Source organism: Hippocampus bargibanti, linkage group LG07, assembly GCF_051943395.1.
Source record: "Hippocampus bargibanti isolate YZ-2025 linkage group LG07, ASM5194339v1, whole genome shotgun sequence".
NCBI lineage: Eukaryota > Metazoa > Chordata > Actinopteri > Syngnathiformes > Syngnathidae > Hippocampus > Hippocampus bargibanti.
In genome coordinates, this window is record NC_142740.1 from 14,912,931 (window position 1) to 14,940,048 (window position 27,118).

At 40.9% G+C, this 27,118-nt stretch overlaps 2 protein-coding genes across 3 annotated transcripts in view; one reads left to right on the plus strand and one right to left on the minus strand.

Moving 5' to 3' along the window:
* Positions 1 to 5,027, minus strand: part of tm6sf2b (transmembrane 6 superfamily member 2b) — a 32,350-nt gene extending 27,323 nt beyond the window's left edge. Inside the window, exons 1-2 of the mRNA XM_089001098.1 lie at positions 4,842 to 5,027; positions 905 to 1,008 (exon numbers count right to left, since the gene is read on the minus strand). Coding sequence (XP_088857224.1) covers positions 905 to 1,008; positions 4,842 to 4,921 — 184 coding nt within the window. The 5' untranslated portion in view covers positions 4,922 to 5,027. The remainder of the gene's footprint in view (positions 1 to 904; positions 1,009 to 4,841) is intronic.
* An 8,034-nt stretch (positions 5,028 to 13,061) lies between these two features.
* Positions 13,062 to 27,118, plus strand: part of sbno2b (strawberry notch homolog 2b) — a 59,819-nt gene continuing 45,762 nt past the window's right edge. For both annotated transcript variants that reach the window (XM_089001621.1, XM_089001622.1), the window contains exons 1-3: positions 13,062 to 13,200; positions 25,828 to 26,052; positions 26,134 to 26,213. In XM_089001621.1, coding sequence (XP_088857747.1) covers positions 25,945 to 26,052; positions 26,134 to 26,213 — 188 coding nt within the window. In that variant the 5' untranslated portion in view covers positions 13,062 to 13,200; positions 25,828 to 25,944. The remainder of the gene's footprint in view (positions 13,201 to 25,827; positions 26,053 to 26,133; positions 26,214 to 27,118) is intronic.

Consider the following 27,118-nt stretch of genomic DNA (forward strand, 5'->3'; position numbering starts at 1 on the left):
CCAAGGGATTATGCGGCGGTCCTGCCGCTTTTGGATTCCACACACTGAAACATCCTCCCCAGGATACACACACACACACACAAGTTAATGTTACAAGACAAAAACACACATATCATCGTTGCGTGTACAAGCATCCCCGTAATCCTTGTGGCAAACCAGTTTATCTCTGGAAATCAGACAGTTCCGATATGGGGATTATGGATCCCTATCACTACCGAAAACCTGTCTCGGCTTTGCCTCCATTATTGGAAAACTCCGCCCGAAACAACACGGACATCATTTTGGGCCTTTGTCTATAGTTTCACAAAGCTCTCCGTTGGTCAGTAAAAAGCACAATTCCGAGAATTTGGTGTGGAAGAATTTATTAACACTGTTGTTAAAGCTCATCAAATGCCATGGGAATGAATAGTTGGACGGTGCAATTGGGGGTGGTACATTTTCACATTTTTAGTGCATTTGTGTTGATTTTATGAAGAAAAAAAATCACTTAATTGAGTACATATTAAAAAAAATATATATAAAATATTGACCGCTATTTATGACAGAGTCCATCCATCTGCCCATTTTAAAAATCAAACCTGGCCCTTTTCATTTTTTTTCCTGGTGAGTGAGGCCGAACATTGATCTTTCATCATCATTGTGTGTGGGTTGCGAATTCCCTGAGAATTTGGGGTCAGCCATGTCACAGAACAGTCACGCTAAGCTGCCAGAGCCAGACCATCATAAGCAGCTTTCAGCGTATCAGGTGAAATCACACAGAATGCAATTGGTTGTTTTCACACAAAGTTAAGAACGTTTGAGATTTTCTTTCCAGCGTCAGGACTTGGCCCAAAATTCATTGCGGAGGATTCAATTCACTTTTCCAGCCAAACATAATTGTAAATAAAACAAGAAATAAGATTACCAAAGAAGAGAGCATCTTTGGGTGGATTACTGCGAGTGATGACAAGGTAGAAAATGAAGACCAAAACCAGTACAGCAATGCCAATCACCAAGATCACATATGGTCTGGAGAAAAACAAATATTTATGCATTACAATTGCATATAGGTGCTACAAATGATCCACAAATAAATACATAAATAAATAAAAAATGGGTGTGGGGATTCCCAATATGAATGTCCTATAAAAAAGAAGGTAATTAAAACCACTAATTCTATTTTTCAAATATAATTTTGCAATCCGTGTTTCATGGACAATTATTCTTGCATTTTTGCTTGTGAGTTACAAACATTAATAACTGGAATACACTGTATTTGCATTCCGCTTTCCTCAACAGCGAAATATTCAATTCCCAGGTTAGGTGGCAATGTAGAAAAGCAGAATATGTGACTCAATTCCGGCTGCTCAATACAATATTTGTCAAAAGCAGAAATACTGGAGGTTTATAATGAGCATCGGAACGTTGAGTGAGAACAGAAAAGAAGTTCAAGGGAAAGTAAGTTTTACCGTTATATAAGCACTCTATCATCTATCACGATTCACAGAGTTGACCCTTCTCGCCCACTCGCATCCACCGCAACGACTCTACCTCGTTAAATTCTGCAGCCTCCATCCTTTTGATGGCTGCCTTCCACACGCTGGCTGCTGCAGTACAGTTTGACTGTGTGTTACTTGGTAAAGCACACTTTGGATTTACAAAGGGCTTAATCAATCAACTGATGCCATGGAAGAGTGTCAGAGATATGACAGTCAGACACCGTGGACAGAGACTCGGAACCAGAAAGATTGTCCCCACTGCCGGCAGGAGACGCAGTCGTCAAATGACATACAATGTCATTTGACGACTGTGATATCTCTGACAGAGAGGAAACTGAGCGAGCAATGGCTAACTCCATCGCTACCTGAACTGGCTTCCCGGTCAAACATTATAAACATGGCAGGGAAAAGAAATGTCGATATACTCATTGCTTAAAGGACAACCGACGCCTCCCGACAAGTTGTGTCCATAATTTGTAAAATGGCTTCGAATGACTTCTACTAAGCATATTTTACAAAGATTCCACCGCATATAGCTATATTTTACGTTTTAAGACTCACGCTGCATGTTCAGGAAGTCTTGTTTTTGAGTTGGTGGCGATTCCTGACGTCACGTCACGGAAGGAACACCCCCTGACCGAGAAAAGGACACACAATGCTTTTTGCGGTACTTTGTTTGGTCTGAAAACTTCGTGTTGATCCGTGTTGATCCGTGTTGATGGCGAAATTAGAAAGAAAACACATAAATAACGTGATGGTGAATCATTGTGTGTTGCACCAAGACAACTATTTGATATTCGCGGACACAAATTCTAAGCGGACAAATCAACCCATTTCCAACGGAGTTTGGCGCCATCTTCTGGATTTACTGGGTGCTACATTTCTGTCCAGATGCCTCAAAACGACAGGGAATAACTTCTTTAATCGATTGCAAACATGTATGCTTTCCTCTTCAGAACTATTTGAATCATATTCATAATTGGATGAGTAACAAGAAAGCATCTTCTCCGAATCTGAAGCCATTGTTTTGATTCTCAAGCAAGGCAAGACGTTTTGGTGTGACATCACGAACAAGGGGGCGGGACCTTCTGAAACTGGCCACTTCCGGCTTCAATTTGAAGTAGTTTTGGGCACTTTAAGTCATTTTTATTGGTGTTTTGCATTTGACTAAAATATCATCCTGCATGTTTTGGGTATTTTAGATGATATAAAACGTTTTTCTGATGTCAGTTAGGAAACAAAAAAAGTGGTGTCGGTTGTCCTTTAAAGCAAGGGTGTTTGCTGGGCTGTTATGTGTATAAGTATAGAAAGAAGTTAAGAATCACCTTTTACAGTATTGTTGAAGAAACTGTAATGAAGGAATTGATTACAAGAAAATGCTTATAATATGTCAATGATTTGTCACACATGAACATTTGAAATTTTGGGACAGATTTTAGCAAGCTTCATGGAAGTTATCTTTGATATGTTAGTGTGGGCAATTTGAAATTATGTAGCGGCCCATATCTGCCCTTAGGCCTTAAATTTGACACCTGTGGCCTGGACTAAGAACAGCACATATTTTTCGTACAATAAAGTTTTCAGAACGTTTCAAAAAACCGAATTAATTAAAATTAGGTCAACATATTTTATCTTTTATGTAATATCTTCACACAGCATATTAAAATGCCTTACTATAATATGTGTCAATATGCTTTTCGGAACAAAACCACTGTCTTGTTTTTCAGTGAAATACTTATCGATTCGATGCTACACTTAAAATGGTGCTCTTTCAATTAATTAAAAAAAATAATGGAAAGAATTTCCACATCATTGGTTTTCTTTAAGTCAATTCAATTGGTGTCCTTTAAAGGACAACCAACGTCACTTTTTGGTTTTTTAACTGACATCAGAAAAACGTTTTATAGCATCTAAAATACCCAAAACACGCAGTATGAGATTTTTAGTCAAATGCAAAACACCAATAAAAATGACGTAAAGTGTCCAAAATCTGCAAAAAAATTAAGCTGCGAATTGGGCATTTTCAGAAAGTCCCGCCCCCAGTTCGTCACATCATGCCAAGACGTCTTGCATTGCTGGAGAATCAAAACAATGGCTTCAGATGCGGAGAATATGCTTTCTTGTTACACATCCAGTTATGAATATGATTCAAATAGTTCTGAAGAGGAAAGCATACATGTTTGCAATTGATTAAAGAATTTATTCCGTGCCATTTTGAGGCAACATTGGGGGGAAATGTATCACCCAAAAAGAGGCAGAAAATGGCGTCCAAGCTCCTGTGATGAATTAATCAGCCCGTTTCCACAGGCTGATAAATTCCTTGCATGGAGCTTGGTCGCCCTCTTCTGGTGGCTTTTTGGTGCAACACGAGGTTTCCAGACCAAACAAGTAGAGCAAAATACATTGACTTCTTTTTTTTCGGTCCGGGGCGTTCCTTTAGTGACGTCACGTGCGGACTCGTCACCAATTCAAATACAAGACTTCCTGAATATTCAGTGCGAGTCTTAAAACGTAAAATATAGCTATATGCGGTGGAATCTTTGTAAAATAAGCTCAGTAGAAGTCATTTGAAGCCATTTTACAAATTATGGACACAACTTGTCCAGAGACGTCGGTTGTCCTTTAATGTACTTGGTTTGGGTCAATGCAATTTAATATAGTTAATTCATGCAATTACTTGGGTTAGGTCCAACTTCATTTACTTGGGTTCAATAAACTTAATCTCTTCAGGAAAGCAAAGTTTATTTCGATAGTTTACATCCATGATAAAACGAACCCAGCTAAAATTCCCATCCCAGCAGTAAAAAAATATATATTTGTGAAAGTAATTATATTAATGTTGGCGTTGTACTGAGCAGCCAGACGCTTTCTTATGTCACAATATGTCACACCAAAACACACCACCCCAAGTTATTCAGTGAGTTGCAGTCATAATGTCATGACAGTGTGAAATAATAATAATAATAATTATAATAATAATAATAATAATAATAATAATAATAATAATAATAATAATACACTTAATTTATAAGCACCTTTCAAAATTCTCAAGGTCGCTTTACAGTCACAGGACAAGTTTCTTTGTGAGTGAGCAGCGGCAGCCACAAAGCTAGCTAGCAAGCCAATAGATAGCTAGCGAGCTAGATAGCTAACCAGCCAGCCAGATAGCTATTGTTCGGTATTATAGACAAGACAAAGAGAATAGACTTAGCACAATATTTCTTACTCATGTCTAAATAAATAAGCTGAACCCCAAATTGGACAACGTCATCCAAAACCGTAACCTTAACCAGTTATTATGAAACAATGGAGGGGGGGCTTGTGCCAATCATAGGCAGAAAATCAATGAAGGGCACGACTTACTCTTGGAGCACAGGAACCGCGTTCATGCAGTACAGAATGCCGAGGGCGGTAAAGGAAAACAAAAAGATAAACGTCTCCATTGCTATGATTTCAAAAAGCCGTGTTGCCCTGACTCCCAGCAGTGTGGAAATAAACTGGGCAAGGTCGGTGGAACAACAAAAGTTGACCAATTTCACAACAATCAATCCATCTCTGTGTATTTTTAGAACAAACACAACGGAGAGTATTAAAATGAGTTAAAGCCGTGTAGGGGCTTACCGCGTGGCTCCTCTCAGTGTGAATTAATGAAACTTCAGGCTGGGTTGGCCTTTACTGGAGAAAAAAACAAAAAGAACACAGAGGCTTTGGGGGACAAAACCTTTGCAGTTTTGATCAGGTCAGGTAGTTGTGTGAGTTGTTTCAGCAAAAAGGCAGACTAGGGTGTCGTCATCCAAAGTTAAAATCACACTCAAAGTCCTCACATTTTTATTTCTCTTCACCATAGAACAGGGGTCGGGAACCTATGGCTCGCGAGCCATATATGGCTCTTTTGATGATTGCATATGGCTCGCCGATAAATATTACATATTATAATACATATTGTCGTTTTTTTTGTCATTCATTTCCCGTTGGGGCTGCAGTTGGCGGAAAGCGCAATTTTGATTGGATGCAACTGACCGAGAATGGCCGAAAGCACCATGTTGATTGGATGATTGTGGCCGTCATGTTGAAATAGGTAAACGCCCCTTTAAATGAGCCCAACTAGTGCACTTCAGCCTGAATGCACCGGAGCATTAGAGGAGAGAAAATATTCTGATTCTAATTTGCAATGAAACAATACCATTGATGAAACAGTCGAATGTCAGTGACATTTTAACAAGCCCCATGTTAACGTTAGCATCGACATACTTCTGCGAGAAGTAGATTGCAGATAGCAAGTGTGGAAGCTTATGAGCCGTGTGCAGGCTAGCTAGCAGTAACTTCGCCTCTGGACCGGCAAATTGAATTTCATTCCGATCGTTTGCCTGGATTTTTACCAAACACGAGGAACGGAAAACCATCCATCTTAACGGTGAGTACTATCACAAACTTATTTTAAATAATACATTCTGATATTTTGTTGAAAAGTGGCCGTGCGCGCGTGTGTGTGTGCGCGCGCGCGTGTGTGCGCGCGCGCGCACACGAGCGTTTGTATGTGCGCGCGCGCGTGCGTGTGGCTCTCGCTGAAAAACATTTCGAAATATTTTACTTTTATGGCTCTCTTAGTCAAAAAGGTTCCCGACCCCTGCCATAGAAGAATAAAACAAAATTTTAAAACAGCCATGAATTGATTTCGTACCATTGTGATGCTGCTCACCGTGGCCACCTAGGGGCGGTTAAAGCATATTACACATAGATGTGAATCCAGTACAGTGAGACCTCAGCTTACGAACACCTTACCTTACGAACTTTTCGGTTTACGAACGTCAAATTTATGACAAATAAACCTTGAAATACGCACTACTTTTCGCGATACACACCCACCACGACTGGCGGAGTGATCTTCGGATCTGGCGGAGTGATCTTAGGATGTTCGGCGGAAGCACACGACCGAACAGCGCTCCAGCCGGCGCACCTTTCCACACCCCTCTCTCTGAATTTACACGTCGATCGCCTCCGAGGAGCTTTTTGCAGATAATTTTACTATTAGGAAATGAATGCAAGATGATCCCCTAATAATCATCGTCAAGGAGCACGAACGAGGTGTGCGTTTGTGGCGTCACATGTGCACACCACGGCTGTCATGTGAAATCTCAGCCTGACACATCTCTCACGCTGTGTGTCACTTCCCTGAGAGAAACTTTCTATGACCATTCTACAAATAAAGAGCCCTTTACCGTTCACCATTGCTACCATCCTTTGCCTAAAAGCTTTACACAAAGGCGTTATTTAGTCGATGCTTTCACGTGACTAATGACACCGAAATTGTCACGTGTGAGTTGACAGCTGGGGCGGGGCCGCCGCTCGTGACCTCCGCCAGCCGAAGAAGACACTTCAATTTCATTTCATTTCATTTCAACGAGTCGCTGTCACCTCACCAGTGACATGATTACGACGCTTGTGCTGGCAAGTCCAACAGTTTGCTTTGCCGGAGGTGATTGTTAGCCGCGATCGCGTAAGTTTGGTGCTTTCCGGGATCGCGAGTGTGCGTGTTGATACCCTCATCACCGATACTGGGACATTTCAACGAGTCCCTGTCGCCTCACTAGTGACATTATTACGACGCCTCGCTTTGTCTTGTGCTGGCAAGTTCAAGAGTTTGCTTTGCCGAGGTGATTGTTAGCAGCGATCGGGATCGGCACATTCGCGATCCGGGATCGCGAATGTGCTGGATGGATGAATGTGCTGGACGGATCGCCCCACCCGCCTTCTTTTGTCGCGTTTTATTCCACGTCCATGAAATCATCGGACTCGCGCCTTTTGTTGTAATAAAATCTCTGCCAGCACCTACGGGACTCGAAGTGGATGCAGATGACATCGAGGAGATTGTTGCTGACCATAATGCGGTCCTCAACACAGAGGATTTGATTTGCCTTCAAGAGGACAAGCAGAAGCAGGCCATCCAGGAGTTGATGTGCAGGCTTTTATTGAACAGTTCCATCCAGAAAAGGCTATGAGAATCATCAACATGATGAATGATAATGTGATGCCTCAGTTTCGTAAGATCTTACAAGTCAGAAAGCAGCAGGTGTCAATTAAGAGCCATCAAAGACCATCACAAATGTAAGTAAAGTGACTTTATTATACATTGGCAAGGGAAGTTTCATTTTTTTCAGTTAAGTTCGGTTTAAAGCAAACATGTCCAACTCCAGGCCAGGAGGGTAGACCTCTTCAAAATTGACCTTTTTCTTCAAATATATGGAAATTGATTGAACATTGATATTATTCCCATTCTCCAAGGTCTAAATTAGCTAAATATACAGGTTATTGTGATCTTGGACCTTGGCTATTCCTGCCTCAAGAGGCATGTAATTTTATTGTTGACCTTTTTCAAAAACGCTGCAAAATTTGGGCTATTATGTCCTTATTTTGTAGCTTTCCAGAGGTTGATGCTACAGCATTGAAAGTGGTACCAAATGAAAGCTAATAAATTTTTCTTGCATATGGTAGTGAACACATGAACACCTGTGTTAATTTTCATTATTTTATTTTATTTTTTTGTTCTTTTGACTTCAAAACGGCGCCGTGAGAGTGGCTGCCTTTCCATCAGCTCATGTATTTTGTTTTTCTACTTTCATTCCTTTCATCACTTCAATCAATTAATTTTGATACCACAGCAAGCAACAGTGGCATCAATAAAGGTGCGGCAAAGCTTATTGAAGAAAAACTAGGCAGAAAGGTATTCTACTTCGCTTGTCACCATCACATATCAGAGGTAATAATTGGAAGTGTATGAGTGGCTGTGTTTATCAAGGTCAAGAGTCCTGACAACCCAATGTTCAGCAATGTGAAAGACAAGTGGGACAAGTTGGTTAAGGACTGCCCAAGAGTTCTGGGCCTAGTTGAACCAGACTTGAAACAGAAGAAGACAAGCACAATTGCAGTCTTAAGCAATTTCCTTGAGGAAGCAAGTCCGAGGGCAGATTACAGAGAGGTGGCAGAGCTGTGCCTGATCCTGCTTGGTGAGGAACCTCCTCGAGGTATCCACTGGGCCAAGCCAGGTGCCATTCACCAAGCCCGCTGGATGGCCAAGAACATTTACCGTATGAAGATGCTCATGTTTTCCAAGGAACTAAAATACAACACGGACACTATCTTCAAGCTGGAGAGGATGAACAAGTTTCTGGCCGTATTCTACATCAGCCACTGGGTGACCACCACATCTGCAGCTGATGCACCTATCCATGACCTCCAGCTTATGAAGATACAAGCAGTATGACTATGAACTGGCAACCTCTGTGCTCAAGAAAATGAACAACCACCGTTGGTATCTAACCCAGGAACTAGTGCTATTCACCTTGTTCAGTTCACATGCCAGCAGTCAAGCTGTCAGAAACAGAGAAATCTGAGAGTTACAGGAAAGGCAAGCCAGTGTTTCCTGGCATCAAGGCAGCTACAGTTCTCACAGACCTGGTACGGCCAGAGTCTCCCTTTCTATTTGATGCTCTTTGAGTGAAATGTGGCTCACTACTCCTGCTGACACCTGGGAAGACAATGACAGCTACAGTAATGCACAGAAATTTGTGAGGTCACTGAAAGTGACCAATGATGTGGCTGAGAGAGGTGTGAAACAAATGAGTGACTTTGCAATTCAGATCACAACTGACCCAGAGCAAGGAAGCTGCTTACTACATGTTGTGGAGTACAACAGGAAAAAAATTGACAGTTTCAAAAAAGCCACATTGAATAAGTGATAATACATGTATTAGTAACATCCTATCTGACAGTTTCTGATGCAATATATGTCAGTGCAGTGCTATCATACTACCAAACTGATTTTTTGTAGTGTCCCAGCTGTTTGTGCATTAAAATTAGCTAACATTTACACAGGTGTTCATGTGTTTTATTGTGCTTACCACCATATTCAAGAACATTTTATTAGCCTTCATTTGGTACCACTTTCAATGCTATAGCGTCAACCCCTGGAAAGCTACAATGAAAATATGGACATAATATCCCAAATTTTGCAGTTTTCAAAATTTTTGTTTTTCAAAAACGGCAACAATAAAATTACATGGATATTGAGGCAGGCATAGCCAAGGTCCAATAACTGGTATATTTAGCTAATTTAGACCTTGGAGAATGGGAATAATATCAGTTTCCATATGTTTGAAGAAAAAGGTCAATTTTGAAGAGGTCTACCTGGAGGGCCACTGTCCTGCCTGTTTTCCATCTGACCCGGATGCAACACACCTCATTCACATGATCAGCTCATCAGCTCCCGGGAAAGCTGGAAAACAGGTCGGATGGCGGCCCTTGATGATCGACTTTGGACACCCCTGGATGAAAGGGAAAAAGGAAGCGATTGGGACGCGTCAGTACTCAAAAGCTCCACTAGATGGTGGCAAAAGTCATGGAAACGGCGAATTCGTTGACCCCCCCCCCCCCCCACCCCTTTTTTTTTTATTTCATCATCAAAACAGTAATTCTCACCGCACAATTTCCAGCACTATTATCTTCTCACAAACCCACTCACGGTTTTTACAATAAAAAACACAAACACTGCTTTATCCTGAGTTTGTCATTTGGACCATTCAACACACTGCTTTACTCTCAATTTCCAAATGATTGAAACACTCATGGCAAAAGCTTATACAGATGTAGAGAAATTATTGACACTATTTTAACAATTGTCTGACCAGGCTGCCACGAGTTTGAAATATTTTAGATCATTAGTCCACTGAGGACAAGAAATAAGCCACAGATGAGCTTGTCTGTAAGGAGTACAATGGAGGCTGTAGAAAGACTGAAAAAGAACGACAAAGCTTTACGAGAAGACACCATTTCGTGTTTGTTTGGATGTTTTACAAAGCCCACAAACAAAAATACTTGCAATTTGGATCCCCGTATGCTTGCTTACTAATATGATGGCTTGTGTTCATTGTTCAAGTCAAAAATATTTTTTTTTCAAAAGCTATGGAAATTGAAGACTTCTTTTGCTAGAGAACGAAGCTTTGCCGGTTTGGTGAAAGGTTTTCTTATTTATGTCAAGAGTTTTGCAACAATAGTATATTTTTGTTTTTTTATGCTTGAGCCATCAGAAATAAGGGAAACCTTGCAGAAGAATTTTTTTATGCTTTTAGTCGGGAATAATTCTCTACTTGTGCGAACCCCTCTCATATAGTCAGAATGATTACAGTATATCATTTTGAATTGACAGCAACAATAATAACAAAGAACGTTAGTCTTTTCTTTAAACACAAACACTCATAAGTTGTTTGTGGGTGTGCTTCCCACCAGGATCTTTTCTTGGAGAAACAAGGGCTACCAGGAAGCCAGTAGTGCGTGTGGATGCGCGTGTGCGTACTTGCACGTGTGCGCGTTTGCTGGAAACAGCTGGAGCTCTTCCAGGACTGTTCAATAATGTGGGATGGACCAATGGATGCCAAATCGGGACATGGTGAAGTGCATCTTTATTTGATATAGTCAGTCACTGTGAATAGGGCGTTGTTTTAGATTGTGGTGATTTGCCCTGAACATTAATTAAAGCTTGGCAAATTAATCTCTATCCTTTCCCTCCCAAAGGAAAAATCTGATTTTCCATCTTCCACTTAAAAGTGAACAACAATGATATTAAAAACATTTGGCCCCTTTCTGGAACCTTTATGTATTTATTTATTTATTTATTTATTTATTTATTTATGTTACCATCTTTTTCTCTGCGTTATTTAAATTTATTTCCACATAAAAAATAAACATCAACAACAAACACATTACAGATCATGTGAAAAGTGAAGAAAGGCTTTCTTATATAAAAAAATAGTAAATCCTTTGTGTTGATAAATCTATATTTATGATGGATCCATTTTTAGAGTTTCTGTAATTACATTGGAATTGAGTCATCACAAATGACTGTTTTGCATTGTAGAAATGTTTGGAAATATTTAGTGCTGAAGACTCCGATTTGCTAAGCGCTTCTGAAAATAAATGAATGGTTAGACAATATATTAAAGCAGCATGCTGTGGTAGTGGTTAGTCCCGAGTTCATCTATTTGCCTCACAGTTTGAATGTGTTCTCTGGCCTTCTCTTGTGAAGTTTGTATGTTCTCCTTCTGCTTTTTGCTCTCACATTCCAACATGAACAACATTTAACCATAAATGTGACTGTGAACGATTGTTTACCGAGTTTATCTGCATGTGGTCTGCAACTGGTGATGTTATGTTGGATAGACTAGCTGTCAATTAAATGGGTTGATGGTGTACTGTAATTCACTGACACAGCATGTCAAGAAATTAAACACTTGTCTGATGACGGAAACGTCAAGCCAAAATACTTGCCTTTTATACCCCTCCCAGTATTTTTTAAAGGACAACCGACAGCAGTTTTTTTGTTTTCTCACTGACATCAGAAAAACGTTTTATAGCATCTAAAATACCCAAAACACGCAGGCGGATATTTTTAGTCAAATGCAAAACACCAATAAAATTGACTTAGTGTGCTAAATCTGCAAAAAAAATTGAGCTACGAATTGGGCATTTTCAGAAAGTCCCGCCCCCCCAGTTTGTGATGTCACGCCAAGACGTCTTGGCTTCAGATTAGGAGAAGATGCTTTCTTGTTACTCATCCAGTTATGAATATGATTCAAATAGTTCTGAAGAGGAAAGCATGAATGTTTGCAATTGATTAAAGAAGTTCTTCCGGGTCATTTTGAGGCATCAAGACTGATGTGTACCGTTTCAGAAAATGCAGAAGATGGCGCCAGAGCTCCGTTGAAAATGGCTGATTTGTCTGCTTGGAATTTGTGTCAGCGAATATCAAATAGTTGTCTTGGTGCAACACACAACGATTCACCATTGCATTATGTATGTTTTCCTTGTAATTTCGCCATCAACACAGATCAATACAAAGTTTTCAGACCAAACAAAGTACCGCAAAATGCACTGCGTGTCCTTTCTCGGTCAGGGGCGTTCCTTCCATGACGTGACGTCAGGAAGCGTCACCAATTCAAAAACAATACTTCCTGAATATTCAGCGCGAGTCTTAAAACGTAAAATATAGCTATATGTGGTGGAATCTTTGTAAAATACGCTCAGTAGAAGTCAGTTGAAGCGATTTTACAAATTATGGACACAACTTGTCCAAAGGCGTTGGTTGTCCTTTAAGTTAGCTGCATTCAAGGAAATTCATATTTTAATTGATTGCCCAAGCCCAAGGTGTTCTTGTTAATTTAAACCTTTTCCTCCTTCCTGTTTTTTTTTGTTCATGTTTAAAATGACTTTACTTTCTTTTTCTATCTCTCTCTCACTCTCTCTCTCTTTCACTCTCTCGTTATCTATCTATCTATCTATCTATCTATCTATCTATCTATCTATCTATCTATCTATCTATCTATCTATCTATCTATCTATCTATCTATATATATATATATATATATATATATATATATATATATATATATATATATATATATGTGTGTGTAAAGATAAATATTTTTGTTGTCTGTACATTTTTTGACATTTAGCCTGGCTGTTCCCAGTTTTGGCAGCTAGTGACGTCACAGACGGAAATATTTTTCACTTATTCAAAATGGCACCCTCTAAATCAGGAAGTAGAGAACACAAGTAGCGGCGAATAAGTTGGATAAAATCCTCCATTTTCGTCGATTTGACATCGGTCGCGGCTCGACATCTACCTGCTTGTTGGGAGTTCGGACTGGGACGAAGTGAAGGCGACGAAAGGGTGAGTCGAATGCGAGAATGTGCCTGGAAGCGCAGGCGACACATCGGCAGCTGCCTGGTCTCAAGATGCGTCCGAGGCAGCCTCTTCTCGATGCGCATGTTATTGACACGGAGTTACGCCGGCTTGTTTGCGGTCGGACCGCTTTCGGCAATAAATTTTTTTTGTGGGGACGCGGATGTTTCATTTATAACATGATACATAGTCGATGTTGTATTCATACTGCAATAATCATGAGCTGACATCGAGCAGACACTGTAATACGCCAGCTCCGCTTACTACGTCGTAACATCCGGACAAAACGCCTATTACCTAAAAATTCTATTTTTCGGACAAACATTTCTACATAAACTCATAGCAACATGACAGTGGGATAAAATAAATAACAATCCAGATATACTACAATGTTAAGAACACACTGCACTACACAAAACTAACATACCCAATTCTGCTACAAGCTATGCTAACACGGGCTAGTAATTATCACTGGCATTATTCGCATTCAAAGGACTATTTTCGACATTTTGCCGCACGCGGTGGAGAACTCTTGAACAAAGCTACTTGACGTGGCGTGTAGTCATAAGAATTAAAGTATTTGGTTTTGTCGTACGGCAAACTAGCAGCGGCAATAGAGTGTCATTGTAATGTGTAGCTCGAGCTGCCTTCCTTTGTGCTGTGTACCTCACTTCTCACAGATGTCTTCACTTTCAGTTCACTACGACCATACGAGTGAAACTGACTCGTAGCACATTTATTCACATTTTCCACCTCTGTACTTAAATTGGGTGACTTTCCAGTACGGTAGTGTCAATTATTGTGAGTGTTATGAAATTACTTTTAACAGTACAGTGAACTGTCTCGCTTTTCACTGTGGTTAGTAACCAAGTCCAGACGCGAATGATATTTCGTAATTGACGCCCCTCGCACTGTATTTTAATATGTAAAAAATGAAAAACTTCAATAGACCTCTAACTACGATCCCAAAAGAAAGTAATTTCCAACTCTTCTTACTTTACCGTAAAAAACAAATTCATATTTGATTTAGAAGAAGATACAATGGGAGTGCATTGGATGCTGAGGTGTATGAGGTTGATGATTCATCTTATTAGTTAAAATAGATTCAAGATGTTTTCAAACAGGTGTGTGCGTGTGTGTGCGTGCACGTGTGAAGAGAAAAAATCTTCCCTAGCTGACAGTTTTGGCTGTCAATTCAGCCTTCATTGGAACTCCAAGGTAAGAGCTTATTTCGTCTTGAAAAAAAAAGAGAAACCTGTAACCAGGAGTAGGAAACTCTTGTCCCTCGAGAGCCATATCTTGCATCAATTTAAGATTTATTCAAGCCTTGGCAAAAGTTACTGTGAGTTGCTGTTTATCCCCCTTCTCATGCTCATGCGCATTATATTTAGAGTTTATTACATACCAATATGTTTTATTATGTGGAGTGCAGTTAACCCCGGTGACTTAATCACTGGCCTTTGTGCCATTTTCTGCTGCATCCGTTTTTGAAAACATCTTTGTCTTTTGCTCTGGGGAGGCTAAATCCCAATGTCACCGGTATTTTCTTGTTTATTTTTTCTTTTTTTGACTGTCCAACGATGCTGTCACTCAAAGGGAATGGCTTCTTCATGTATTTTTAACTGTGGAATAAAGTTGCGTGCTTGCAAAGAGCTTGTGTTTATACGATTTGGTCCTCAGCTGATGATGAATAATTGTGCCTTGACAAATGGGAATGATTCGCATTTATATATATATATATATATATATATATATATATATATATATATATATATATATATATATATATATATATATATATATATATAGTAAAGTCTCGTTATATCGATATTCAAAGGAGTCCGAAAAAATATCGATATAACCGGGACTATCGATATATCCGACCCTGTTTGCATGTAATTTTCTCCGTGCGTGCATAGAAATAGTATCGATTTAACCGGCACTATCGATATATCCGATATCGATATAACGAGACTTTACTGTATATATATATATATATATATATATATATATTTTACGGGAACTCTTGAATGGAGTTGGGGGGGTCATATAGTGTCGTCAGACCCAATATAACAATGTACTTACCACGGCACATACACTGCAGGTAAAACGTGCAAATAGTGAAGGACAAAATAATCACTGCGGTCTGTGATTGTACCAAACAGCCAGGTTCCAACTTGGCGTGGCTGGAAAGTGTATGGACTTGTTTAAAGCAGTTGAAAACCCGGATTGTGTGAAGCCAAATTTTATCTTCAAACGATATTCAGTGCGCGAAGAGAACCCACAGGAAGCACGTCTGTTTGTTTTGGATCTCCCTTTTATGCAAAACAATCCATTGGCTGGATTATGTCCAAGAGCAAAGATCCAGAGGTCAAGTTTGGCCATGCCCCCATCCCCCGCCACACACACACACCCCTTCTCCTGTGATTCAGCCTTCACTCTCCTCCCCACGTCAGCCAATTGTTGGGAGAGATAAATCTCATGGCCTGTGGGTTGATTTGAAGGAGGGTGAAACAAATGCGGATGAGTGTAAAAAAGGGGGTTGGAAAGCGTTCATCCCTGCAATCAAGCAGCTCCTGAAAATTTTGAAAGTGTGAAAGAACCAGCAGTTGTTTTGGGAAAATGGAGTCCAAATGTTTTTAGGGTGAGGGGAAGTAGGAGTAAACAAAGTGTTTTTTACAAGAGAAATAGCATAGAATGTCCCGACTCTCTGCTAGCGCTCACAGTGTACGATTGAGGCTTTCCTGGGAACACAAGTGTCAAGATCCTTCTGTGAAGAAACAGCAATGAGTCATCCGCAAAGGAAATTCTCCATTAATATTGCATCTATTCGGGTGGATAAGTGAACAGTGTGTTCCTATGCCTCGGTTATCACCCCCCTTGCACATTTCAAAGGAAAGGAAACAACAGATTTATTTGCAGTCCTCTTCAGGCGTTGAGCCATAAAAGACATTGAGCCATAAAATGGCACCGTTGCTTGCCACGTTCGGTGTGTAGTATGCAGATTGCATTCTTGAGCTGAACAATTTAGGCCTATGGCAGCAAATAGACTTCTAATGATGCACAGATATCATTAAATGCAGCTGAGAAGTAGGACAACACACACACGCACACACACACACACACACACACACACACACACACACACACACACACACACACACACACACACACACACACACACACAGAAACACAGAACACGAACCAATGCTAATTTCTAAACAAATTATTTTGCGTTGTGAAAAAAGCGTTTCAATGTGTCGTCCATTTTTCACAAGGTTCTGGCTGGAACCTGAGGGGAAGTGCTCTTGAGCACGGCACTACACTCCCAGTTTCTGCCTCAACAATCAGTAGGTGAACGAGGGGAACAGTGTGAAGCACTTTGAGTAACCGAGGGAGAAAAGCGTCATGCAAGTGACGGCTCGTTTACCATTAACCACATTAATGCAGAAAACATCTAGCTATGAGGGGCACATTAGCACATACATTAATATTAGTCTAGAAAATAGTACAATGACTAGCAACACGATAACCGTACACCCCTAAAACCAGAAATATCAATTTGACCCCTGAGCACAAACACTTGTCTCGTGTTGCTTTAAATGATCTCATGAGTCTTGTTGAAACAAAAGTGGTTAAGATTGCACGCCTGGTAGTCGAGTGTTTAGCACGCCGACTTCACAGTGCAGAAGTTGTGAGTTTAAGACCCAATCCGGCCTCCCTGTGTGGAATTTGCATGTTTTCTCCGGGCCTGTGTGGGTTTTCTCCGGGTTTCCTCCCACATTCCAAAAAACATGCATGGCAGGCTGATTGAACACTCAAAATTTTCCTTAGGTGTGAGATCGAAGGGTTGTTCGTTTCCGTGATTGGCTGGCAACCAATTCAGGGTGTCCCCCCGCCTCGTACCCGGAGAAGGAGATGCATAGGCTCCAGCAACCCCCGCGACCTTATTGAGTATTAAGCAGTCTGGAAAATGGATGGATGTACTTCAAGATGGTCCCACAAGAGTGGCTGCCTTTACAGCAGCTCCTATATTTTGTTTTTCGAATTCTTCCCTTCATAACTTTGCCGCTGTGAATTGGGAATTTCTCCATTGTGAGACAAATAAACATTTTCTTATCCTATCTTGATTTAAGAATTGTGTTTTTGTTTTGCCAGTCTGAGTTTTTCTCCATCTACCTGAGGGTGCATCCGTGCATTGTTGGAAATGATCAGAATTTAGCATGCCTACGTAGCACAGACAGACATCTGTCAAGCCCATTTATGATGATGTGTAACCCTGGAGAATTTTTACCCCCACCCCCGCCTCCCACACTCTGCCCCCCCCCCCCACCACTCCTGCTGTGTGTTACTGTCACTAAATTGAATAATGAGATAGTCCCGTCTGTGTTTGGATTGTGTCAAATTATATGACAGGGTGTGATTGGTATCCCATGTTTACATTTGTTTATTTTTGTAGATAAATTAGCAAAGAAAAGAAATAATCAAAGTAGCAGCGGTGACATGGCCGCCGTCGAATCAGCTGATCTAGGTATGATTATGAATCTGAACACCTCTGTCCCCGTTGGAACACAACATTCAGAGAATCGAACGCTAATTTTAAATGATTATTTGAATGCTCACATTCTACAATGCAGAATGATTATTTTTGTTTCATTCACGGGATTTGACAAAAGGTCTTTTTGGATGGTGGACAATGAGGCAAGTTGCGGTGAGTGCTCACAGGTGATCTGTGATGAACGTCTATGGTGGCATCACAAAATGATTGTTGCTTGTGCATGATAATGTTGGGGAAAGGAAAACCACTACAAATGAACAAACTTAATACTTCTGTTCCCTTGAGTCGATCATTGCTGATTGCCATGACCTGAACCACAAATATTAAGCATTCAGTGTTTCCAGACTAACCATTTTGACTCACAGCAGAGTGGCCCCTAACGTGGCCTTAGTGAGGAATAAGTGGTTGAGAAGATGAACTTTTCGGTTTACGAACGTTAAATTTATGAAAATTAAACCTTGGATTATGCACTACTTTTCGCGATACACACACCCCACCACGGCGGGCGGAGTAATCTTCCGCGGAAGAACACCAGAGCACATGAGCGAAAAGCGCCCTAGCCGGCCTGCCTTTCCACATCCCCTTTCTCTGAATGCACACGTCGATCCAGAGCGAGCGAGAGAGAGATAGAAAGAGAGAGGGAGAGAGAGAGAGAGAGAGATAGAGAGAGAGAGAGACGTCGCCGGCCTGCCTTTCCACACCACCATTCTCTGAATGCACACGTCGATCCAGAGCAAGAGAGAGAGAGAAAGAGAAAGAGACAGAGAGAGAGAGAGACACACATCCGTTGATCGCCTCCAAGGAGTTTTTTTACAGATACTTTTGCTTTTTTGGCACCGAAGAAGACACAAAAGAAAATTACAGTCGAGGAGAAGGAGATCATTAAGAAAAACGAACGAGGTGTGCGTTTGTCTGATTTAGCCGCTTAGCGGCTATGCTAAGTCCATTCCAATGAGTATCATTGTGTTCAGCTGTTCAATAGCGTAAAAATGTGGGCATGATGGGTGTTAAGGTGTGTCAAAAACAAAAATAATTATTGGCATGCACGGACTGTCCGGCCTACATTTTTACATGTGTAATTATAAACACAGGACTCCACCATTACCATAAGATGAAGGACTGGAATTTCATGATTCCGTTTTTACATGTTTTTTTTCCGGAATACAAATGATTGTGTGATCACAAGTTTCCACTGGAGATATTCTGAAATTGAAGAAACCACTGAAGACACATCTCTCATCAGACATTTCATTTTTCATTTCACATCTCTACCCCCGCGACTACCCCACAATTTCCATCCCCTGCCATTCATCTCTGTGGAGCCTGCTGAGTTATTATGGGACTATTTTTATCCCGTCCATTCCCTCTTGTTGTTCCAGGCGTGTGGTGCTAGTTGTTGACTCTCATCCCAGGTGTCAATGACACCTTCACAGGGTTTGCCGTTGATTTGATGGCTATGTGGTTCCCTGTATCATCAATTCATGCCTTTCTTTTTTTATGAGGCCCTCCTTCTCAACACTTCTATCATAGCTTCTTTTCCTTTTGTCTTTTCCCTTCAGGGGTCGCCACAACGAATCAGTGTCCTCCATCTGACCCGGTTTTGTGCATTCTCTTTTCTCACAACAGCTACCTTCATGTCCTCTTTGATAAGATCCATAAACCTCCTCTTTGGTCTTCCTTTCGATCTCCTGCCTGGCAGTTCAAGTTTCAGCATCCTTCTTCCGATATACAGTGAGACCTTGGCTTACGAACTTAATTTCTTCCCAGACAGTATGTAAGGTGAAAGGTGTGTATCCCAAAAATTAATTGCCCATAGGAAACCATGAAAATGAGAATAATCCGTTCCCAGGTCTCCATAAAATATAATTTTCAACTAAATAAGCCTTAAACCACACACAACATACTTTATTCTATGCATCATAAATGTGCTATTGTTTTGTAATGAAAGAAATACACTGCACTGTATAATAAAGTAACTTCATTTACATGTGTGATGGTCGTTGATGGCTCTTAATTGACAAATGTTGCTTTCTAACTTGTAAGGTCTTGTGAAACTGAGGCATCACATTATCATTCATCATGTTGATGATTCTCATAGCCACAGCCTTTTCTGGATGGAACTGTTCAATAAAAGCCTGCACTTGATGTTGCAGCCATCTCCTCCTCCTCGCCCTCAGATGACAATTCCTGAATGGCTTGCTTCTGCTTGTCCTCTTGAAGGCAAATCAAATCCTCTGTTCAGGACCTCATTATGCTCAGCAACAAGCTCCTCGATGTCATCTGCATCCACTTCGAGTCCCATGTTCTGTCCAATGGAAACAATGTCGTCCAAAACAACAGAGTCATGAGGATCAAGTCCTTCAAAGTCCCTCTCAAGAATGCATGTGGGCCACAAATTCTTCCATGCTGCTTTCAAATATCGAAGGGTAACATCATGCCAAGCCTTTAGTCACGTGAAAGCATTGAGTAAATAAAGCTTTTGTGTAAAACGTTTAGGCGAAGGATGGTAGCAATGGTGGACTTAGCATATCCGCTAAGCCACTAAATCAGACAAACGCACACCTCGTTCGTGTTTCTCAATGATCTCCTTCTTCTCCTCGACTGTAATTTTGTTTTGTGTTTTCTTCAGCTGAACACGAGCCTGTGGTGGGGTCTTTTTCGGTCCCATAACAGTATAAAAGTATCTGTAAAAAACTCCTTGGAGGCGATCGATGTCTCTCTCTCTCTCTCTCTCTCTCTCTCTCTCTCTCTCTCTCTCTCTCTCTCTCTCTCTCTCTCTCTCTCTCTCTCTCTCTCTCTCTCTCTCTCTCTCTCTCTCTCAATCGACGTGTGCATTTAACGTTCGTAAACCGAAATGTTCGTAAGGTAAGGTGTTCGTAGACCGAGGCCCCACTGTACTTGAATTTCATAGGTTTCTTTGCAGATTGCAATTCAACAAGAGTTGCATCAGTCTCAGTTTTCTGGTTGATCACCAAATCTTGAATAAGATCGACCTATTGTTTCAGATTTTTACCAATCCGGATTTTGCATGATAACCATGAGTATATATCTTGAATAAGATCGACCTATTGTTTCAGATTTTTACCAATCCGGATTTTGCTTGATAACCATGAGTATATATCGCCGATCTTCCAATCTTGCTTCATTGTGAAAAACTAAGCCATAGTTGCAAAACGGGTTGGTTTACGTTCATTCAAATTAAAAAGAAAAAACAAAAGCCAATTTGCCATTGCACAGAAATTGTACAGATTCCCCAAAATTACAGGTATCGGCGCATATCGCAGCAAATCGATCTGTGCGCCTCTTAAAGGGTCAATTTATATTGTCCATCAAGCAAACTCTCATGTTGTTAACTCGTAAACAGACTGCTAAAACCAGCAAGGCTGGCTTGTGTTTACCTTCTGGGCGGAACAAAAAATGGAGCAAAGTGGCCGCTAATTTGATGCCTCTCCCTTTTGATCCAGCAAGTCTTTCATCTATATATTGTGCAGAGAGGGGGCACCGAGGAGTGGTGGTTGTACAAGTAAAGAACACGCCATTGATCCACTGCAAACCATTTATTTGCTTATCTCCTTCACCCTCTGTGTCTCGATTGACCTGAGGCTCTATAGTCCTCCTGGTTCACCTGCCCCTTCGTTTTATTTACCACCAGCGGTGAATTATGAGCTCTCGTAATGGTCCCGACTCACAGCAATATCTCACTCCTTCCCCGTGTGTTTGTGAGCGTCGTGGTATTCATCGCCTCGGTATAAGAGCCACTTGGTCTAATTGATGACAATCTCTTGGGGACAAGTTGGAGCGCTTTTAAGAGATGGCCATGATTAATTATTCATTGCGCACCGTGTGATACGCTCAATGTTCATTTTGTAACTATTAAACCGTGAACAGATGAGTTTTTGATCATACCTGAATCTATGGGCTGATGGATGTTGCTCCGAGGCAAATAAATGCCTTTTGTGTCAATTAATAATGTAGACTTTTTTTTTGCACGACAGTGCCCAATGTTTTCCTGGGGAAGTCACTCATTCATTGTATGAATATTTCATCACAGGCACACAGCTAATGAATGCAGCGGGTGTGTGCCCATCATAACTAGCTAACGCGCAGGAAGACAGCTCGGTCCCTGATAAATTCTAACCTGATTACCGACCATGCTGACAGACACGCAGATTGGAAGACGAACGGCCGCTGTTGTTGAGCAGTAAATCGTTTTTGTTGGTGAAGAAAGATGGCGGGGAATTGACAGAAACCAACAGAGCTGCTGGGCCAGCTGTTGTGGAAAACGGTTTTAAAGTCAGACATACATTTGATTACGCATGTATTTGGAATAAACACTCCTTTTTGTTTTTTGTCGCTTTAGAATCGATAAGACTCAGCCAGCACAAGTTTTTGTTGTGTTCTGCATTTGAGTCCCTGTGTTGAGTCAAGATGTAGACCTCTTGCCCCCTATGCCATGAAATGTTTAGCTCCTATCGAATTAGTGGTTTTAAAGTTTTTTTTCTCTCTGTGCGACACCATCAAAGTCAGCAAAGCAACATTAGTTAAACGTGTATGACAACTACTGTTTGTGACAAATGGTTGGCAGTTGGGATTCTTGACTATGTGGGGACATTGCGACTTGTTTGCAGTGCCTTTTTAAATGCACAGCGGGATGACGCCATGCGTTTTTTTGTTTTACCCCCTTGCGAAAGAATGGGGGTCATTTTGTCATAATCGCTTTCTCTATCTGTCTGGATTACACAAGAACCAGAGTTCTCAACTCAACCGAATGTGTGTCAAGTTAAAACCAGTGAGGAAGCAGTTGCATTTGGTGAATTATTTGCAGCTTTGAACGTTGAAGAATTCTAGGTTCTTAATTTCTCAGGAAATGACACAGACCTTCGGGGCTAATTTCTTGTGGCTCTAATGTTAGCTGCGCTATCAGTTAATTTGCAGTAATGATAGACTGATTAATCACACACAGAAAGACACACACCGCTTCCTCGTGAGCGTGAAGCGTGATTTAGAATCTTAAAAAAAACAGACTTCCTCAGTTGATCTCTTTTTGAACCGGCATCTTTTCACGCTCATTCCAGACCACCGGCGCGCAACCGCATTTCCTCGCCAAGCACACGTTGGTTGCCCTGTGATAGAGATTACCCTGAAAGCCAACAGTTCTGCATCTCATGGAATTGGCGTAAGCGACTTCTGTCTTATCTGACACGCAGAAACCAAATATAGAAAATGGTCTCCAATGAAGCTGTGAGTTATGACAGTAACGTGTATGCTTTGTATTACGGTGTAGAACACTTTTTTAGCCCTCATCTCCCGGAATGTGTCTTAGAATCAGGCCACCCAGAGAGAGATGGAGGTGGGGAGGTTGGGGGTACTCAAGAGGGGGTTACACAGAGCTCTGGTCATAAACAGATTTAAAAGCTAACACATGTAACTGGTTTCCGTGATTCCGTTAAAAAAAACATGCAGGTTCTAAAATGAATAATCTGCTTGCTACCTTTTGGGTAAATGTGTCCTCTGTGCCTCAGTGGCTGTGTTTTAGTTATTCTTTTTTTAAGTCAATCCTCCATGGTTCCAGCCCTCATCCTCCCACTGATAACAGTCCTCCCCACCTCCTACATCCGCTGTGATAAAAATATCTGGGATCGATGTTAAAATGATCAAAATTGATTATCCGCGGCGGATTGTGGCGAGCATATGAAAAGAAAGCAATGACATTGGATTTTACCACCGCGCTGGCTCTGTTTCCAATGAGATCCGGGCAGCTCAAGGTGAAACTGAAGATCCAACATTTAGATGCTTTATACACGGTCTCGGGAGAAATTGAGATGTTGCATCCCAAATTGACCTCCTTTCCGCATTTTTCCACCCATGAAGGCGGAAAAAGGATTGGCTTTTACTGGCAATTCCTGTGCTATTTGCACAAAGGCGCATAAAGCCACACTGAGGCGGTGAGAACCACCTCTGTTAATTTTTCACCACCATTAATTTTTCAAAGAAGATGAGCAAACTTTCTGTCGCTGAAATGCAAAAATTGCTATACTGCAAAAGGTGGTGATGAGCAAGATATTTTTTTTAATTTCTTCCCGCTCCCTGATTTGGATGTAAATACCCTCAAATTAAAGTTCAGACTGCACCACAATCCATTGTAGTTAGTGGTGTAAAGAGCTGGGAAGCTGAAAAGGCCCTGACAGGCCCTGCAGAACTGATTGTGAATGCGTCTAGGTAGATTTCTGTCCCTTGTAACAAATGATGGCTGAAATGTGATTGGTTAAATGCTTAAATGCGAAAACACACATGTGGAAGCGGCACAACAGGGGAAAAGCAATTAAAGGAAGCTGAAAGACAATTTGGAATATTTAATAAGAATTCATGGACAAAATCTAATTAATAACAGTCTGTGATTCAGATATTTTAGGCCAGCTGAGAAGCACAATAATAGTATTTCTCATGTTAGCTCCTATCCCTATTTGGCGAACGCAAAGCAACATTAGGTGAAGAGCAAGATGGCCTCCCTGTGTACACAATGAACACAGTTTCTCACACATACACACACATGCACACAAACACAGACAAAGGGCTTCTTATTTTGACTCTTGTGAACTCTATTAGGGTTTATTACCCAATCTTTGTCCCCAGTGAACACCCTGGCGGATGTCCCGGCAGAGTGGGGTATGCTGTTGCAAGAATGAACTAAGGTAGCAATAAGTGCAGGGCTGCAGTTCACCCTCTTGAATAGGGCCGCAGCGATGGAGTGGTCGCCAAACGGCATGCATTGCAAAGTACGGCGAGATTGGATTGATTCAGCTGTCAAATGGGAAATGATTTGTGGGATGTTTTTGCTGGGAAAGATCAAAAGGAGTCAGTTATGCTTTGGACAGTCTTTTTTGTTGTTGTTTTTTAAGAGGTGACTCTTCACATAGTCCAGAAGACTACTGTGACTTTGGACACACTTTAGCCCAGAATTATTAAAATGCTGTACGACCCCATTTTGCATAGAACGATTTTGTTGTTGTTAAATAGCTATCTCTGTGCTGAAAATGATAATAAACCTAGAATTTGAACGAGAGCATTTGTGTGTACGTTTATAGACAAGCAAAGCACTGAAAATCTTCACTGAACCGAGCATGTGTGTTGCTGGAATTTGGGAGAATCTTATTACCACACAGAGTTGAGATTTTGAGCCCAGAACCTCTCGACTCTGAAGCAAAAGCAGGAATCCTTTGTCCGTTGTGGTACATATTGCAATTTGAGCATGGCAGTTTGTTAACTAATTCCCTGAATGGGACATTTACAGTATATTTGGTGGCTGGAATCCAACCACTAATGGGCTTTCGACGTGTGTATTCGCCAAGCGTGTTTTCTCAACAGGTAGATGCCAAAGAGTGCCTCGGACAGGTTGTTTGTGAAATTCAGGTTTGTAAATCACATCCATTAGTGAGGAGATAAATGGCAACGTTTTCAAGGGACGAGTTTAGGCACTCTAATGGATTTAGTATTTATGGTATAAACAGTGTGTGTCACATTCGGTAGTTGAAATTAATGTGACATGATTGTGCGAAAACAATGTAGTTGGGAATGAATAATAACGGCATCTAAAAAAAAGCCTCAGACATTCAATTTGAGCCATGTAGGGAGTCGGCAATGCTCTCGGCGCATTTGTTAGTCGTATAACTGGAAAGATTATTTTTGCACTCAAACACCTTTTCTCAGTTTTGACATTTTATAATTTGAAGTGTCACAAATGCGGAATATATTCACGTGGAAGTCTAGCCAAATTGTTGCATTTTCAAATCGCACAATCCTTGAAATTTTGTCATACATATCAAAAACGGTATTGAGTCATATTTTGTGGGAAGATTCACACCCCTACTTTCTTTTCACAAAAGCTTATTTCATCTGTTTTTTAGTCAGACACCCTGTTTTGGTGGAACTAACTCATATTGAAGTGCTTATTATAAAAAAAAAAAAAAAAACTTGACTCAACTTTTTTTTCTGATGAATTTACTGTGGTTGTTCTAAAATGTTGCACGCCTGAGGACCCCAATTTCCTCTTTTTCCAGGTCATGGAGAAACTTTTTCCGTGCTAGAGGTACGATCCGGGACACAGCCAGGAGCAGGATTGGCAGTTTAGGCCGTAGCAGAAATCCTCTTGTGGTCATGTTTACTACTCCAGTCTGATGCCAACCCTCCCCTTTGCGCTGGCCATGGACGGGGAGAACTACCTGCATCCAGAAGGCCCTCAGCTGGATACCAGCTTGTTCTCTGTAGCCTCCTCAAACATGGAGGTATACCAAAGTTACTTATATACACCTATTCATCTCATGTTGTTTCTGTAGCTTAATTCCCTCTTTGTTTTCTTTCGTAAGAGTTCCCTCTTTGCCTCTTCTGGCTCATGGAGGTCATTCTCTCAGCAGGCTGGATACTGCCCTATGCAATCCGGAAACCAGTAAGTTTTTATTTTGGCACCATTTGTCACACTGTATCGGCAAAGTAAACTGAGCATATGCCACATATTTAATATCAATAATGCCGGTGCTTATTGGCCCAGTAGGTTGACCATGATGTATTATTAAAACTTGACGACGCAAGTAAGACCACACACATATTTGATCTTAATCCACAAACACATCTTGGCTCTTGACGCTGCAGTGTTTCTTTGCCATAGTCTCCACATCGCTGCACTGGCCCGATTTTTTTCCCTGCTCTCGAATGAAATGTTTTTTCCAGTCTGTACAAACAATCTGCAAAAGTTCTGTTGAAAGAAAGAATTGCAATGCAAGCAATTTATTATTAATGTGTTTTTTAAATATGTTTTTGCCATTTTTTTAATGAATATGGACACTACTGACCAATACGTGAGCATTGTATGACTGTTGTGGTTGCCGTGGCAAGTATAAACCCCTTCTGCAAATCACACAGGATATACAGGATATACCAGGGGAGCCCTGGTATATGAAAAAGTGTGTGCACCTATGGTGCAGAGGTGCACACACCTTTTCAGCATGGGAGCTACTTTTGAAATGACCACGTCAAAATGATCTACGCATTAGATTTATTGAGAAATGTATTGAGAATTCTTGCAACTTATGTTGATGTATAACCACAGATGTTGCACAGCCCAACATTTTTGCCATTACCAGAGTTCACTCTGATAACTGGCAGACGAGACAAACGCACTTTGAAAATGTCATAGTGGGAAAAAAGTCCTCCTCCCATTTTGTATGAAAGTGATAGTTTTTTTTTTCTTGGTCCAGCTACCCCCTTGATTTTTCTAAGAGGACAAAAAAAAATGAATGAAAAATTTGAATGTAACTAACGACTAGCTTGTTAACTTTGCAACGTTCAGGTACA